We start from the raw sequence: 16,915 nt of genomic DNA, 5'->3' as shown, positions 1-16,915 counted from the left end.
TCCCTTCTCACTCTCTCCAAGGGGGATTCAGGTCCTTTCTCATAGGAGGCTCCACACCAGATCTGGGCTAGGTATTGACACCAAACTTTGCCCGACATCAAACTCCAGCGTCACCCTGCTTAGGTGTCCAACACCCCCCAGCTTCTGCGTCTCTGTAACTCAGGGTCAACTAGAAAGCGTGGCCCAAATCGGGGGTCTCCCGATGCGCCCGCTTCCTTCTCCTGGCAACTTGTCCCTGTATACTGTTTGCTGGATTGTGGTCTCTTCCTCCCCGAGTTTTTTTTTTTATTCTGTTGAGGTTTTTGCCTTGCCACTGGGAGTCTTTAGATTCCGTAGGCTCTTTGATTTGGAACCCTGGGCGTTCCACTTCTTTATCACAGTGGGCACAGTTTTGTCCTCGTCCTCACACATTAGAGTCATTTGATTTTTAGTTATTTCGGCTGCCTTACACATCTCAATGGCTTTCTTTGCCCAGGAAGGTCACTTTCCCTCCACATCTTCCTCGCAGAGCACTTGATCCAATTGTGCATGTTCTACACGCCCCCGAAAAAGTGCTCTTTCAAAAGAGGTCCATGAGTTCTCCATATCCGCATACCCTGGCGGCTAATTTCAGCGCCAGGACTCTGCGGATGGGCGTCCCTTGTGAGAGAGAAGATGCTTCTGTCACCAACCTGGGGTGGCTGTCCTCCTTACATTGGGCCCCAGGCCGACTGGCAGTTTTATTCTAGTTTCCACAGCTATGGGCCTCCAATAGCTCCTCAAATGGAGGCCTGGCCTCCCCCCTCCTGGAAGCATTAATGAGACGGATGTTCTGTGCAAGCTCTGCCGAGGGGAGGCCCTGCTTCCCCAGATGAAGGTCAGCCCACCGGAGCTGCTGTTCTAAAATTATCCCTTGCACGTCCCTCAAAAGCATCAAATGGTCATAATAACTCATATTTACAAAGCACCATCGCATTCACTGCATGGGATCCCACAGGGCTTTACAAATGCAACAAACTAATACACACGCTAACTAGAAGGCGCCTCTCGCCAACCCCTGTGAGGCAGCCACCTCCGGGGTGAACGGCAGCAGCTGTTGATCTGCGCGGAGCCCCAGGACACAATGGCCAGGCCAGGGAGGGAAGAATGGCTGGACTCTGGGAGGCCCCACACTGCCCCAGGCCGACACACTCGGCCTGTGTTATTCTGATCTGACAGTGTCTTTTGATTCTGCCGCCTCTCTACCTGTTATCCGAGGATCACAGCTTCGCCGGCGGAGCGGCCGCCTATTCTATTACAACCGGGGCCTCCAACCCCTGCTAACAACAAGCCTGGGTTTAGGAAGCAGCGTCTTGGTTATGCACGCAAAGGGCACACGTCCGAGGGAAACTAAAGTGTTGAAGGCCACAGTCCCATGCACAAAGGAGCGCACGGCATTTGGACAGGCTGGACTCCAATCGCAGCCTCTTTCCAAACTATGACAGCACCACTCCGTCTCTACAGTTATGCTACTCAGAATGGCCGAAGAGAGGGGTCCGGGAAACAAATAGAGCAGGTGTCTACGCCCGCCAGGCCAGGGGACCACCCCCATGACTGCTACTCAGCACATAACAGAGGTCTTTGGAGCCACGGCCAGAATCACAATTTTACAACTTTAGAAGGAATTTCGGTTTAGCTCAGCCTCCTTCCCATTTTACAGGTGAAAAAACAGAGTCCCAGCGAGGAAAGCGACTGCAAGTCACACACACAGTTTGTCTTACTCTCAGTCCAGTGTTCTTTCCTAGGACTTTTAAGCAAACAAAATCCATGTTGGGCACAGATAATTTGACAAAAATAGGCACCCACCATACGAACCACTGGTTCACTTACATCACTCAGATGCAGCGCGTTGAGGCGGGCTCGGGCGAAATCAGGGTGGTCGGGGATCACGGTGTACCTGTGCAGGGATTCGGCATCCCCCGACCTGTACAGGCGCTGTGAACAAGACAAGCTCGTGGTAAGTGCAGAACTGCACTTGCTGAAACTACATGGGGAAAAGCGGATTCCTTCTTGCCCCTCCCATCCAAGTGCCCCCTGGATGGGGCAGACCCCAGTCCTGCCCATGGAGAATATCGCTCCAGAACCCACTGTTCAATGGAGGGTGCCTTTGTAGCCAGGGTCAGATGGGGGCTGGTTTTAAATAGACCCTATTAAGAATATTCATCAAGATCTGCTCCAAATGAGCCACAAACCGACACTGTAGTTGGCCATACCTGTGTGTTTTACACAGTATAAGAGATGTAGATATTTCAGAGAATCTTTGCAACTGAGCATTGGACATGCTTTTTATTAATAACAAGATATAGCCTCAATGCCTTTGTTGTTTAGCATTAATAGTAATAATATTAATATTAATGGTGACAACTAATACACATAGCTAATAAGTCCTTTTTATTATAAAATGCCTTAATATGTGTTCAAGAAATTAAAATTTTCATAGTCTACCTTGGTCCTAGGAAGACACAATTTTAAAACTCAAATTTTATCTTGACTGCTATTTTAAGAGCAACAATTTAAGAATTGCAAACAATTTTAGGAAATGTTTGCATCTTATCTATTTTTAGAGATGAAACTAGAATATTTCGATCCATTCCCAAATTTAATTCGGGCTTTGCAAACGTGAACTGGTCAGTATGGCATTCAGGCTTTCTGTGAGGATGGAATAGTTTTGTCACTGTGCATGCAGAACTGAATCCCTTGACAATTTCAGGGGAAAAAATATTTAACTTCCTATTCCTTGAAATAGATACAGGCGAGAGGAAATGGGGCTAAATTACACAAAGAGGAAAAGCAGACAGAAGCTTTGAGTATAGCTGGGTTTCTTTCCAACTGGGTTATACTAAGCTTTCAATCCCATTGCTATCTATCAGCAAGTAAGATGCATCTGATCTAGCGTTTGGTAAAGGTTCATCAATAATACTTGGTATTATTATCATTGTGATTATGAGTCAAACCATCATAAGGACCATTTATTGAGGACTTACTATATGTTCCAGGTACTTGACAAAGGATTTATGTGCTTTTATTTGTTTAATCCTCATTTAATTCCTTTAATCTTATGAAATGATTGCTGTCATTATCTACTTCCCACCACGGCCTTCAAATAAAGGAACCAAGGTTATAAGGGATTAGGTAACGGGCCCAAGATCACCCAGGCAGTAGACAGAAGGTTTGCACCCACATCTGTCCAGAGCCCGTGTCCTCGGGCACTGACCACTGAGCAGCAGTGCACTCCTGAGGTCAATGACGAGAAAGGACCCACCTCATTGCAGTGCATGTAGCTGTTCTTGGCATGAACCAGGTCTGGGGAGTCAACCACCGTGGTGAACTTGATACTGTCTGGTTTTCTACGGTATTTGGTCTGTAAGAGAAAGACAAAGATTCCCACAAAACACAGTTAAACATCATGCATTTTTCTGGGTGCCGCTTCACCCTGCCTCCTCCGTACCAAAGGTGCCATTGACGTTGCCAGAAAACAAGTCTTCCTTCTTGCTGGGCTCCTAACAATCGAGAGTATGGAAAAGATACAAGCTGCCTCTGTGACAAGGAACATTTTATAGGTATTTACTCTCTTGAAAAAAAAGGCTACAAAATGCCACGGCCCCTTACGGTAAAGGAATTCAGTAAAGGACAGGATTTGGCACCCATGTGGCTCTGCTCTGACCCTGTCCAAATGTGTTCTGTTATTAAGACACTGAAGAAGGCAGTGTCAGCTTCAAGCAGAGGCCAGGGCAGTGATTCCCAGGCCGTCAGTCCGGTGGACAGTTCAGTTAAGGTAACTTAACTTCAGTTAAGGTACCCCTGTGTACCTTCTGACTCCTGAAATCAGGTAACTCCTGGACGTTGGACACTGTCAGTAAATTCAGTGGGTGTGTGGTCAATTCCTCCCCCTCTCAAGGAAAATAACGGGCCAGTTTAGATCATAACTGTACATAACGTATTTGTGAAGAACTTTACGAATACAGCATGCGTTTAGTTCCCCGGCAGTGAATTCATTTGGATGGAAATTTCATTCTCTCTTGAGATATGGTTGCAACTGGCCCCCCCAAACACTGGGAGTCCAGTGGCCATGGGGCCCCCTCTTGGCATCTTTACCACCTAAACTGGTTCCCTCTCTAAAAGGACATGCTAGGTTGCCCTTGTGAGTCCTGGTGGGGACAGGTTGACGGTACCTCGCTGATGAGTTCTCCAGCCTTCTTTGCACTCTCTATCTGTGGGGATCTCAGAGCCAGCCACCCTATGCCCTTCATGCCGATCAGGTCTGACTTGTAGCGCAACTGCGGGAAGAACGTCATGGGCTTTTATCAGAGAGTGCCTACGATACGAGGGCATTTCAAGAAGACCCTTGATTTGTAACAGCATTTGTAATAAGGCCCCATCACGACATTTCACCATCTCCATTGGAAGCCCACTCTGCATGTCTTTAAGTCAAACGGTTTGAATTTGTATGTTCCACCAGGAATTAAATAATGGATCACGCACAAGATACAAGAAGGCTCCACCAGTGAATTGGCAGGATTTGGAGCAGAAAGTAAGGACCTGTGCAAACCATCACTTAAAGAGAGAGCTGAGATACGTGCTCACATCCAAGCATCAGCTGGGATTGTTTTGTTTCATTCTGCCAGTGAGACAATTGACCGCCTGCCTAAATAGAAACATTCTACACACTATTCAGCTGATAAACGGCTTTGAGCTCTGGATCCAACCTGCCATGGTTCTGAGCAAACCACTTTACCAAAAATGGGATTCAGTTTCTCTCTGTGTTACTTGAAGGTCATAACAACCCCTCTGTTCTCATGAAAACACCTAAGTGCTCAGGGAGAGACAAAAGCCACCCTTTAAGTTAGATTTTTGCTCTTGTGGCAGTGGAAGCAGAGGGGTCAGTGACAACAGGACTTAGCTAACAGTGAGTAAGCCATTTTCATCTTTTCATGCCTCAGTTTACCTTTTCCTCCCCGTAATCACTGTGATGATTTGCTTATGTTGCAAAAAACGGGCTAAGCCTTGTTGTCTTTCCCCATTTTAAGGGCTCAAAAGATTAGGCTACAGCATCATTCCTGGGAGACAACAATAAATGGCGCTTTAAGACACGATCAGGAGCCTCCGTAAACGTTCAACGTGATTACCATTCCCTGCTCTGCCCACCATTACCTGCAATGAGACAGTCGCCTGAATGCTTTGCTTCTCCTCTTTATGGAAATTAGGCATTTTTAAAGGTGGAAAAAAGCCTCTCTAAGGAAATCTAAGATTTGGATCTAAATGAAGTTGATGGCATTTCTCTAATTTAGATATAAGCTGTGCTGTAACGCAAAATATCACTCCAGAAATCAGCCTCTCGGCCTTTTTAGTTTCCTTTCATTTCAGGATTCACAGCATTCCTCACAGCTGGCCTCAAAGAGGGTCCGTTTCTGATCTACTGTCTGCTTGTTAATGCCCCTGTGCAAATTCGACTCTGCTTTCCAACTGGCGAAGGGAGACATCACTCAGGCTTGGGAGCAGGTTTCAAAACCCCATGTCAGTAAGATTGCTTTTTATACCGCGATCTTTCAGTCTACACTGGCAAAGCTTTTGCCTTGCACTCTGATAAAGAACAGAGAAAATTGGATAAATTTCTAAGTTGGAGAGAATAATCCTACAGGGCCTCTTCACAGCCGGGCCTTGCTCCTTTCATACGCGAGATGAAGTGGGGAGCGTGCTTTCAACTTGCCTTTTGTTGAGCTGAACAGTACGATCCCAGGTAAGTCAGAAAGCAAGATGCAGGTTCCCCAAAGATCTGACTGTGCCTCAGACTCTCTTATAAATGGATCATCTATTGATATCTCAGCTCCCAGCCCAGCTTTGACTATTCACGCAGACCCTAAAAACAACACACCTGCCCCAGACTCCACGATAAAAGAGGGGGAGAGGGGAGAAGAGTCGAGAAGAATCTGCTACCCTAAGGTGATTTCGAAGAAGAATTCTAAGATAATGAGAGACCGTCCCCAGCTGCCCGACTGAATCTGACTTCTCCAAATGGCAGCCTTGTTCTTTTCCTTCACGAGTCCTAAGGTCTGGAAGCCACCATCTGATTCCCACGGGAAGTTTCCTGGCACCCCCAGTTTGGAGCACTGTGTTGCAAATGCAAGAGCTGCAGCCTTCACTGCCTGAGCTCTAATGCAGCAGGAAGATGCAAACAATTGTGCCCAGGAGGTGCCTGGGGGAAAGAATGTCTTTCTCTTATCAATAAGAAACACCATAATCACTACCTTGTACAGGGTGGGGTTTGCTTTGGACCTACTGTTTCATTCAGTCCTCACATCATCCTGCAAAGGAGAGGTTATTCTCACCCCCAGAACAATTTCAAATGATTATTTAGGCTCTTGGAAGAGCCATCAGCTGTGGGTGAAGCCACACTTGGAGTGGTTAAGAGGCAGGAGCCAGAGTAGCTGGGTTCATAATCCAGCCACCTGGAGAGGCCAAAGAGACTGACCCAAGAGTCAGGAGATAAAAGCTGGAAGCCCCACTTTGCCTCTTACTAAACTGCATGGTCTGGAGCATGACATTTCCCCACAGCTTGTGGCCTTGGGCAAGCTATCTGTAAAAACAGGAGTAATACTAGTACCTACCTAAATATTAAGTGAGATAGTTTGCACAAAATATTTTTTTTTTTTTTTACCTCCCCGCCCCCCACCCCCAGCGCGTCGCCGCCGCGGCCGCCGCCGCCGCCGCTGCCGCCAATCTGCACAAAATATTTACTTTACACTAATGCCTGGCCTGGGGTTAGCATCCGTAATTTTAGCTACTGTTATTGTTGTTGCTATTATTTCTGATGGGGAAATTGAAGCCCAGAGAGCTTAAGGAGTCTCTGCCTAATGTTGTACATGGTTGTAAACTGTCCCTATGACAGTTCCTGCATGTATGTGCCTTTGAGGACTCCCTGCAGCCCCAGTGTGAGACCGTGGAGGGAGAATGGGGTAGCAGACTTGGAAAGCACCTAGAACTAGCACCTGGCCCGAGGACTCACAGTCTCGAGAAGAGCTCAGCCCCAGGTGAGCAACTCTTGGCAGGTGGAGCAGCTGAAGGCCGGGGCCACTCAGTTGAAGTCCTGCAAGCATCTGTTTTCTTTTCTACATAATATATCCTGGTGAAATTGGGTTTTTGACAATGGCTACAATAAAGCTGAGGTCTCAGAATCAGCTGAACATTTGGGGGTCTACTGTTCGTGGTCTCTTGGAATCCAGACTCCCAAATTAATCTGTTCGTTTTTTAAAAACAATGTATACAGCATAATACGGTAACTTAAAATTTAAGCAATAACTTCTTACCGTTCAAAAATGTAAGACCTATCCTGCTTTTAAAATGTCAATAGATCTCCAACTCCTGTTTATTGGAAAGGGCTCTCCTTTTTACATTATGTTCTCTCTACTTTTTTTAGTGTTAAAATCTCCTTTCTTTTCAGAAATAACAGTGACATAAATGGTGGCTTGAGGTGGTGGTTAGTTTTTTCTTCTTTTTCTTCACTTAGTAAAATAAAATCTGACATATGTTGATCCCACCATTTTTAAAAAGAAAACATTTTCCCGTGAATTTCAGCAGTCTGAGATCAGGGATCAAATTGAACCTCTTTGCTTTTCCGACTGAGAGATGGAGGCCCAGAAAGTGAAGTGATCACTCAAGGCAGTAAGGGACAAAGCTGAGCCTCCTACACACATGTCCTGACTCCCACCTCTGCCTCCCTGACCTCTCCCAGGTGGCCTCTGTATCTTCCTCAGGGCCCTATCCTACTGTCCTATCCCAGAAGGTCTCTCTTCTCCCAAGAAATAGACCATTGACAAGAGGGTCCCTAGTTGGGCACCAGAGCGTCATGCTGTCAGCTGTTCCTGGCCTCAGAATCACCATCCAGCAAGTGGCAGGACTTCGTAGGTGGAACTTGGGCTGGCACTTCAGCAACTAAACCCCTAATGGGATCCCCGACGAACTCACCCTACTCCACCCTCTACTTGATGTGATATTGTAGTTCTAACAAATCGTGGTTAATAATTAAATGATAATTAAATTATTAAATACTAAAATCTTGTAATGATAATTAACAATCAATGATGGGTTTGTAATACTTCCCTTATCACCATATATAATTAAACTAAAAGTAGTCATTGCCCCGAGGGCAACCAGAATTGGGAGGGTTGGTGCAGGGAACATATTCCAACAGCTAATACTTATTCTAGAGTTTCTACAGATAAGCCATCATGCTAAGTGCTTCATATTAATCAGTTCTCAACTGAGAACTGATTCTCAGCCAGGGGTAATTTTGTCCCCCAGGGACATTTGGCAATATCTGGAGGTATTTTTGGTTGTCACACTGGGGGGTGCTATGGGCATCTAGAGGATAGAGACAGGGATGTGGCTATGTATCTTGCAATGTACAGGATGGGCTCTTACAACAAAGAAATGTCCAGGGTGCAGAAGTGGGGCAACTCTGACACAGATGCTAGGTTATGTTCTAAAATGAGAGCACCTTCCTCCTGGGGTTGCTGCGGGGCCTATAGAAACCACGTGAGACACGGTGCCTGCTACACCATGCGTCCTGCCTCACTGTGCACCACAATCCCATGGTCTTCATCATGTCCCATGTTCCACGTCATCGTTACCATGTCTGAGGCTTGGGAAGGGCATGGACTAGTCCAAGTTCACCCAGCCAGTGGAAAAGCTGGGATTCAAACCCCAGGAGTCTGGCTCCAGAACCTCCCCCATGGTGTGGGAGGGGCAGGACCTCTCCTTTGCGGGCCTCAGGGTCTACGCCTGCACTTTGAGGGGTGCCTCCCCTTCTCTGAGCCCCTCCAGGACAGCAGGGTGGGTAAGAGTGTGGGTTCTGGAGCCAGCCCACTGCACCTCCCATGTGACCTCGTCCCTAAAATAGGAGTAACTGCTGTCCCCACCTTGGAGCGCTACAACGAGGATACAAGCAAAGATGAGTGTCAGTCCCAGTTACTTATCACCTCCATCCTTACTGTGCTCAGCCCAGACCCTCTTCTCTCTCTGACCACGTCTCCTGTGACACCCCCCAACACACTCACTCACTTGCTTCAGTCTGGCCTCAAACATGCCTGGCTGCTCCTGCTAAGGGACTTGGCCTTTGAACTTGCTATTCTACTTGCCTGGGCTGCTCTATCCACTTCTCTTGTCTCCTTTAGGGTTTTGCTCAAATGTCACCTTTTCAATGCGAACTCCCCATGCACCCTATGTTAAATGGTACATGTATCTGTAAATATACACACACATGCACACACACATACACCCTTCTACCTCACTTCCCTGCTCTATTTGTCTCCATAGCATGTACCCCCATCTGTCATACTATATATTTTACTTATTTATCATGGTTTATCTCCCTCCAGTATAACGGAAGTTTCATGAGTACAGGAGTTTTTGGCTCTTTTGTTGACTACTGTATTCCCAGGGCCTAGAATGGTGCCTGACACATAGTAGGTGCTCAGTAAATATCTGCTGAAAAATAGGATGAATGATTTCAGCCTAGACGACATAAACTGCTGAAGTCATCATTTGGGGGGTGGGCAGGGAAGGAAGGCTCCAAAAGGCTAAGGAAGAAGCAGAGATTTATGCCCAGGCTTGGTGGGAAGAGGAAGGTCAGGGCTGGTTTGCCTTCCACGACGGCCCCTACCTCACTCTGCAGGGCATGGGCTTTCTTGGCCCAGGCCATCTTCAGGTCCTCGGGCAGTGCTGTGAACTCGTGGCACTGTGTCCTGTAGTCGTAGTCACTGGCGAGGGCCTGGGCCTTCCTGGCGTGGACCAGGTGCACCATGTCCATGGGTAGGTGGCACTGGGCTTGGCTGCTGGCCGCCTCCCTCTTGTACTGATGCTCGCTTTGCAGCTGGCCCATCCGCCGGCAGTGCTGGAGCCGGGGGTCGTCACTGACACTCTGGACCCCAATGAGCTTCCCTCGCTCCTTCACAAAGTCATGTCTGTAGAGAAACTGGAAGGGAAGACCCGCCAGTGAAATTCCATCTGTGCATTTTCATTGCGGACCCTAGAAAAATCACCTGTTCTTACGCTAGGAGGTGATGATTATAAGAAAAACCACAGAGGGGTTGGCCTTCCTCCCTGGGGGATGAACAATTAAAACATCGCTCCATTTTTCCCATCTAATTAAAATCAGATCCTCAGAACCAAAGCATAGGCCCCACTCCCCTTGCGTGTCCTATGGCCAAAAGGAATTTATCAAAAAGGGTCAAAGAGAAACTTGTGCTTTATCCATTAGCACTTGGCAAAACATTAAACCCAGAAGACAGGATCCATTTATTTGAAGTCCACATTCTCTGTGATTTGTTTGTGGCAAAGAAAAAGTCACCTTCATGTCCCAAAGCTACAGACGTTATGAACAGAGTGGCTGAAACACAGCTGGCAAATCCTGACACCAACGTGTGAAACTACAGAGAGCCAAGAGGGAGGTGGCTCCAGCTGCATCGCGATTTTTCTATCGACAGTTCTCCTTCTGACTCTGGGTGCGGTTGGAAAACAGGCAGTTCATGCATTACAGGGGAACCGTTGCCTAGATGTTGCAATTAGAAATAAATTGCAATCGCAATCTTCCTGCTGGAGACCTTTGCCTGAATTTAGCTTCTGATTAACGGAGCCTTTCTTTCCCAACCCCTGTCTAAGAATCTCATTCAGAACTAATATATTCTGCAGGTGACATCCTGTCTCACATGGTTACAGATTTGCTTTAATTCGGGAAAACCAGCCATAGACATTGTTTTACATGAAGTTAACAGAAATTAGGCAAGATGGAAGGTCACAGCATTCAACTCACATCACTGGCTATATCTCCAGAGGCCCGGGCAGCCTGGAAGGGGAGAGCTTCTATTGTCAGCTTATAGCCTTGAGCACGAAGATTATGCCAAGATTCCTTGTATTTTGCCTAAAGTGGGAACACATGTAAATTTCCTTTTAAAAAAATTATCTGGATCAACGAACAAAGGCTACCCCTTTCATTTGTAGTGCAGTGTTCCAGAACTGATTTCTATTTGGTGGAGAAAATCTCATTCGCACACCCCCTGTAGTAGGCTCTGAGTACACATATATACTCACCGTTGTGAGAAGGTATATTTAACATGGGCATCTAAAAAATACACGGTTTTAAAAGTTTCTCTGAAGGCCAGAAAGATCACTGTTAGATCACTTCACAGATACAGAGAGACATGGCTTTGGAGCATGCTTGAACTTAAGCAAAAACAAAGGCTTACGTCACTCAGATTGGCTGCGTTTATTTTTGCTCGGATGAACTCAGGCAGACCCAGAGTCATTGTGTATTGGTGTCTTGCGTCCTCTCCAGCTGCTTTATAGAGGCGCTGGGGAAAAAAAAAATATATATATACACACACACACACACACACACACACACACACACACACACACACACGGCAAGAACATGAGTGCTGTGCATTTCTGCAGAGCTGGAAGTCCCTCACTTGCAACTGGGGAAATATGATAGTAAAAGGCTGTTCGCTGTGTCGTGGATAAACGTTCAGTCTTAGGGAAGATGTTTCTTTCAATAAAGACAGTCTTTCATGAGTCAAATTAAGTGACATAAAAGGAATATGTGAGGAATTGCAATGTGCTTTGCTGAATAATAGGCCAAGGAATGAAAAACAAATTTGAGAATACTACTGAGGTTCTTTACATTGTAGACTTTTTCCTTGAGGACACAGCACAGAGATAACACTAAGACCTGGGAAATTTAGGAGAAGCTCTGATCTGCATCCTTTACTAAAGCCCTGCGGTCCTTTCCACTGGAAAACTCACGCCAGTGCTGCCCAGGATGGCCCCATCAGGCACAAACATGTCCATTCTCACGATCAGAAATGAGTCTGTGGTTGCTGAATTTTCCAAGGTCAGAGGTCATCATAAAAGACATTGTTACCCCACAGTACCCGGTTCCCAAAGTAGTCAAGAAAGGTTAAAGAGGAATTTAAAATTGCTACTGTCACTATACAATAGCATGAATTCTATCCCTTTGGACTTTCATAACCCAAGCTGTCATTTCTTACTTTTTGACTTGGGGCGAGTGAAAACTAATAGCATAAATAGCCAAATCTCAACTTCTTCTAAAAGTTAGAGTCAAGTGGAAAATTTTAAAAACTAATGATGATTCAAGATTTAATTCTCTGCCAAGCTCACTTATTTCAAACCTGTAAGAGAGGCACTAAGAAGATGTAAAACTCCTATGATCATCAGAATGGCAATATAAAATTGGTTAGCCAGAATTTGCATAGATAGCACAAATGCATTATAGACCAGTACTCCTCAGACTTTAATGTGAAAAATACTCACCTGCAGATCTTGTTACATGACCATTGGGATTCAGTAGATCTGAGGTTGGGCACTGCCAATCTGCTCCCAGGAGATGCTAACATAGCTGGTTCATGGCTGCACTCAGGAGCAAGACTACAGACTAAACCAGATTTCTAACTGGGACTTCTTTCCCTCTGGAAAATGTGTAGGCTCTGTACAATGATTTTCTTGTCTTTCTAAACCTCCATGCAAATACCCAAGCTCTTTCCCCACCCTCACTCCACACACATATTTTTTTAACAATCTTGCAGTTTTTTAAAAGACCCATTCCAATACCCTATTACTGTAGTACCTATGTGTCCACTTAGGTGCTGCTCAGTTAATAGCAGTTTGCTGGTGAGTATATGTGGTGCTTATTTTTCCATTCTTGGGATACTTCACTTAGTAGTATGGGTTCCAGCTCTAACCAGGAAAATATAAGATGTGCTATATCACCGTTGTTTCTTAGAGCTGAATAGTACTCCATTGGGCAGGTGGGAGGGGGGAGGGGCGGGTATATACATACATAATGAGTAAGATGTGCACCATCTGGGGGATGGTCATGCTGGAAACTCAAATTTGTGCGGGGAGGGGGAAAAGGGCATTTATTGAAACCTTAAAATCTGTACCCCCATAATATGCCAAAATAAAAAAATAATAAAAGACCCATTCCAAAGCTATCAGATTTTAGATTTTACCTCGTTAGTAATCTGGTTGCTGAATTTTGCATGAAGGAGGTTGGGAGTGTCTGTCACAGCTGTGTACTTGAATGAATGAGGATGCTGCCGATATTTACTCTGAATACACATACAAGAAGGGAAGAAGAAGACCCAGTAAGGTAAAAAACCAGAAGAACAAGTTCTGTAAGTATTATCTGTAAAGTCTCATTTTGCAAAGGCCACTAGTCTGTCACTCTGGAATCCAGTTTGTCACCTGCTTTGTGACCCCAGAATTCACAGGGATGGGGAGGCAGAGAGGAGGACAGAGTGGAATCAATCAGATACTTCTCAACAGGAGATCTAATCCTTTGCCATGAACTTGAACATGAACATGGCCATTTAAATTCGTGATTTGCTCCTGATCTTTGCTCACCGGAGATCCGATACTCCTCAGCCTTGATGGTGCACCACAAACAACTATGCAGCTTAAAAAACATATACATGCTGGCACCCACCCTGGGAGACTGGGATTCAGTAAACAGTCAGTTGAGCTCAGTCTTCTGTATTTTTTTAAAGCTCCAAAAGGGGTTCTGATGTACCATGAAGTTTAGAAAGCCACTTGCTTTAGAGATTTCATTGGAAAAGCAAAGCACAAAGTTAAATCTAAACTCCCACCATAAGCAAACCATAAGCCCATCTGAGCACTCAGTTCAGCTGCCGAACACCTTTTACTTCCAGTGCTTTCCATTATGCCCTCCTATCCTTGCATCTACCATGAATGAAAGTCCCATCACCCTCTCAGGAGTGAGTAAGGTTCCCCAGGAATTCAGAAAGCTCAGAATTCTAAGCCTTCTATATTTCCACCAAGAAATTATCATCAAGCTTATAGTAACCTTTTCATATACAGCTGCCAGGAAAGCACAGTGCTTGGATTAGCGCTAATCCTCGCAAAAACTAAACATGAGAGGTATGAGTATACCCATTTGATTAATTACGAAGCTGAGGCTCAGAGAGGGCAGGTCACTGGCTTGAGGTCACACAGCACATGAGTGATGGCCTAGAAATCTCAATCTCTATCTGCTGGTCTTTACAGCCTGACTTATTTGCATTGTACCACAGGGTCACTCTTCAAAGGGATTCAGGGAAAGTACATCTCATGGACAAGTGAATAATTCTTATGTGCTAATAGAAGAACTGACTCAAAGCTATCTTCAATGGCATCCAGTCTGAATGTAGAACCCAGCAAGAAAAGAGGCCAGCCCAGGGGTTAGGCAGTAAGTTCCCGCTGCCAACAGTGTAACTGCCTGCAGGCTTGAGCAGTAAGAACAAACTGATTGCTGTGGGACAACCTCTGCCATGGACATGTCCTGGACACCTGTCACCAGAATCTCTGGTTACCTCGCTGATGAGTTCAGATGCTTTCTTCCTCCCTTCGATCTCCAAAGTGCCTGGAATGACGCAGGCGACGCCTCGCATAAAGTTCAGGTCTGACCGGTACAAATTCTACAAGGAACAACACAAAGAATCAGAAAAGCCAAACTCTCCGAAAAAAGAAGCAAAGACTAACCAGAGGTCTCACGACATATCATTTGATAGTGTCATAATTAGAACTCAAGGCTAAACCTCTCCCTCCAGATATATCACTCTCAGTCAATGCTCACATGCTTCTTAGTAAATGCTCACCAGGGGGAAAGCAATGTAGGTCAAAAGAAAATAATTCCGCTGTCACTTGTCTCTGAGTTGCTGTTACAGGGATGCTAGACAGATATTTATTTTAATGTGGGCTATCAAAAAATAAACGCTGGAGCGGATTGTGGTTAGAAAGTCAGTTGTCTTGGGGCAAATGTGGAAACGGGTCTAACGGGTCTTCTGAAACAAAACCCAGCAGCAGCGGGTGGCATCAATTAATCATGGGGTAAAAAAGGACTAATAAATGAATCCAAAATAATCTGGCAAAGGCCTGTCTGAGTCTGGGCGGGTGGGGATGAGCGTGTGCACCTGAGTGACGGGGGCTGACAGTTTAAAGAGTTCCCAAATTCACTCCCCTTCAGCCAGCACGGCGCCCCCCGGGTGTGTTGCCTTCCAGTTGCCATCACAACTAGAGACAGGGCAAGCCAGGGCTCTGCTCAAGTGACAAACAGGCCCCCGAGATGAGCATGGCAGCTCCCTCGTTCCTGCAGCTGCTCTCAGGTTCCTGACAGTTTGTGTCATTCAGTAAACGCTGTACACAGGCGTGAAATCCACCCAGACGACAGATACCCAGATCTGAGCGGCGCTCAGCTCGCAGGCACTGCCAAACCGGGAGAGAGGGTCTGTGCAGCGTTTTATTTTCCTACGCAGGCCCATTACCTGCAAATCTCACAGCAGGGAAACCTAGCAAGCTGGGAAATGAGGTGAGTACCAAACAGGATGCCACTGCCTGTTGGGAAGAACATCCCGTATCTCCTTGGGAAGGAGAAACTCCTCCAATCCTCCTTCCTAGCCTCCTGAGCCTGCCTGCTTCAGAAAACAGGCGTCGTGAGTTAGAAATGCACGTCAGAGGAGCACGAAGCCTCCGGAAAGGACTCGGGAAGGGTCTCCAGGGGCCTGATTTCCCACTCATCTTCTCAGCACCCTTCTCTCCCTGAAGTGGGTCTGTTCCGACAGGCTCTGAGCAGCCTCTCCCAGCAGACCTCAGCCCCCCTCCGCAGATGGGCAGGTAGCACAGGGATGTAGGAAGCGCCAAGAGGAATCCTCTTGTCCAACTGGAGGCCAGAGGCGATGCCATCGGCAAATCTTGAACATGCAAAGCCATGAACCTTGAGGGCATTTTGTGATTTGAACCTTAAGTTCAAATCCCGGCACATCCATCTCTCATGCATAGTTGTGTGACCTTGGGAAAGCTATTTAACTTCTTTGTGACTCCCTAAAATTTCTCTGTACAACGGGGATAAAGACTATCCATACAGGGTTATTGTGAGGATTAAATGAGATCATGCATAAACACAAAGCATAGAGTTCAGCAAAAATACTCAATGCATGGTGGCTACGGTTAGATGTGTGCAATTGCACAGAAGGGCTGAGCAGGAGCTCACGGGCTGTGTTCCCAAACAAGACCCAGGTGTAGGATTCCTCATCTCCAGAGGCGTCCCTGAGTCAGCAGGAGCTTGCAGGTCATTACTTCGTGGTCAAACCGGAGAGGAGAAGGGTCCCGAGAGAGGCCGAGTCTCCTTACCTCACTCTGCAGTTTGTGAGCTTTCTTGGCACAGCTCAGCCTCAGGTCCTCTGCCAAGGAAGTGTACTGGGGCAGAGGGTGTTTGTAGTCCTGGTCGCTGGCCAGGGTCTGAGCCTTCTTGGCATGCACGAGGGTGACCATGTCCAACGGCAGATGGAACTGCGCCTTTGTGTGTTCAAAGCCTTTCTTGTAATTCACCTAGAGGGGCAGACAGATCAGCAGCGGCTATTTCAAAGCCACCATTTGCAACAGGACCACCAGGGAGAGCAACTGCAGTGCAGTTGTCCCAGGTAAGCCGGGGGATGATGTCAGCAGGGCCAGCCTCCTTTCTTGTGGGGGCGGCCCAATATGCAGGGCTCGTCTCCAGGTCCGGACACTCACCATCCCCAGCTCCTGGAGGTCACTGATCTGGACAAAGAAGACCCACAGTTCCCCCATTTGGGGAAAAGACAGAAGTTCGAGGAACAGATACAATGTCAGTGATTCCCTTGCTCACATCTTTAGATCTTCCCGTTTCTCAGAGGCAGGAAGATGCATGGCTCACCTGCTCCCTGCCCACAGCATTTTCCCCATCACCCACTCAAGCTCAGGAACCAAGGATTCTCCTCTCGCACTAGCTCAGGTTGGGCTTCTTCAAAGCACTATATGACTGTCTGGTCCACCCGGGAGCCAGGAACAGTGGGAGGATGCTTGGAAA

At 46.6% G+C, this 16,915-nt stretch overlaps 1 protein-coding gene across 9 annotated transcripts in view; it reads right to left on the bottom strand.

Moving 5' to 3' along the window:
* Positions 1 to 16,915, bottom strand: part of NRAP (nebulin related anchoring protein) — a 65,943-nt gene that overhangs the window by 4,827 nt on the left and 44,201 nt on the right. For 8 of the 9 annotated variants that reach the window (XM_020280684.2, XM_012772222.3, XM_012772194.3 and 5 more), the window contains 9 exons: positions 16,219 to 16,416; positions 14,403 to 14,507; positions 13,044 to 13,142; positions 11,259 to 11,363; positions 10,826 to 10,933; positions 9,677 to 9,988; positions 4,191 to 4,295; positions 3,281 to 3,379; positions 1,849 to 1,953 (listed from right to left, as the gene is read on the bottom strand). In XM_020280684.2, coding sequence (XP_020136273.1) covers positions 1,849 to 1,953; positions 3,281 to 3,379; positions 4,191 to 4,295; positions 9,677 to 9,988; positions 10,826 to 10,933; positions 11,259 to 11,363; positions 13,044 to 13,142; positions 14,403 to 14,507; positions 16,219 to 16,416 — 1,236 coding nt within the window. The remainder of the gene's footprint in view (positions 1 to 1,848; positions 1,954 to 3,280; positions 3,380 to 4,190; positions 4,296 to 9,676; positions 9,989 to 10,825; positions 10,934 to 11,258; positions 11,364 to 13,043; positions 13,143 to 14,402; positions 14,508 to 16,218; positions 16,417 to 16,915) is intronic. The other variant, XM_020280686.2, reaches the window with a different exon arrangement.

Source organism: Microcebus murinus, chromosome 14, assembly GCF_040939455.1.
Source record: "Microcebus murinus isolate Inina chromosome 14, M.murinus_Inina_mat1.0, whole genome shotgun sequence".
Lineage (NCBI taxonomy): Eukaryota > Metazoa > Chordata > Mammalia > Primates > Cheirogaleidae > Microcebus > Microcebus murinus.
The sequence above is the reverse complement of the archived record's forward strand: the minus strand, read 5'-3'. Positions and strand labels throughout refer to the sequence as shown.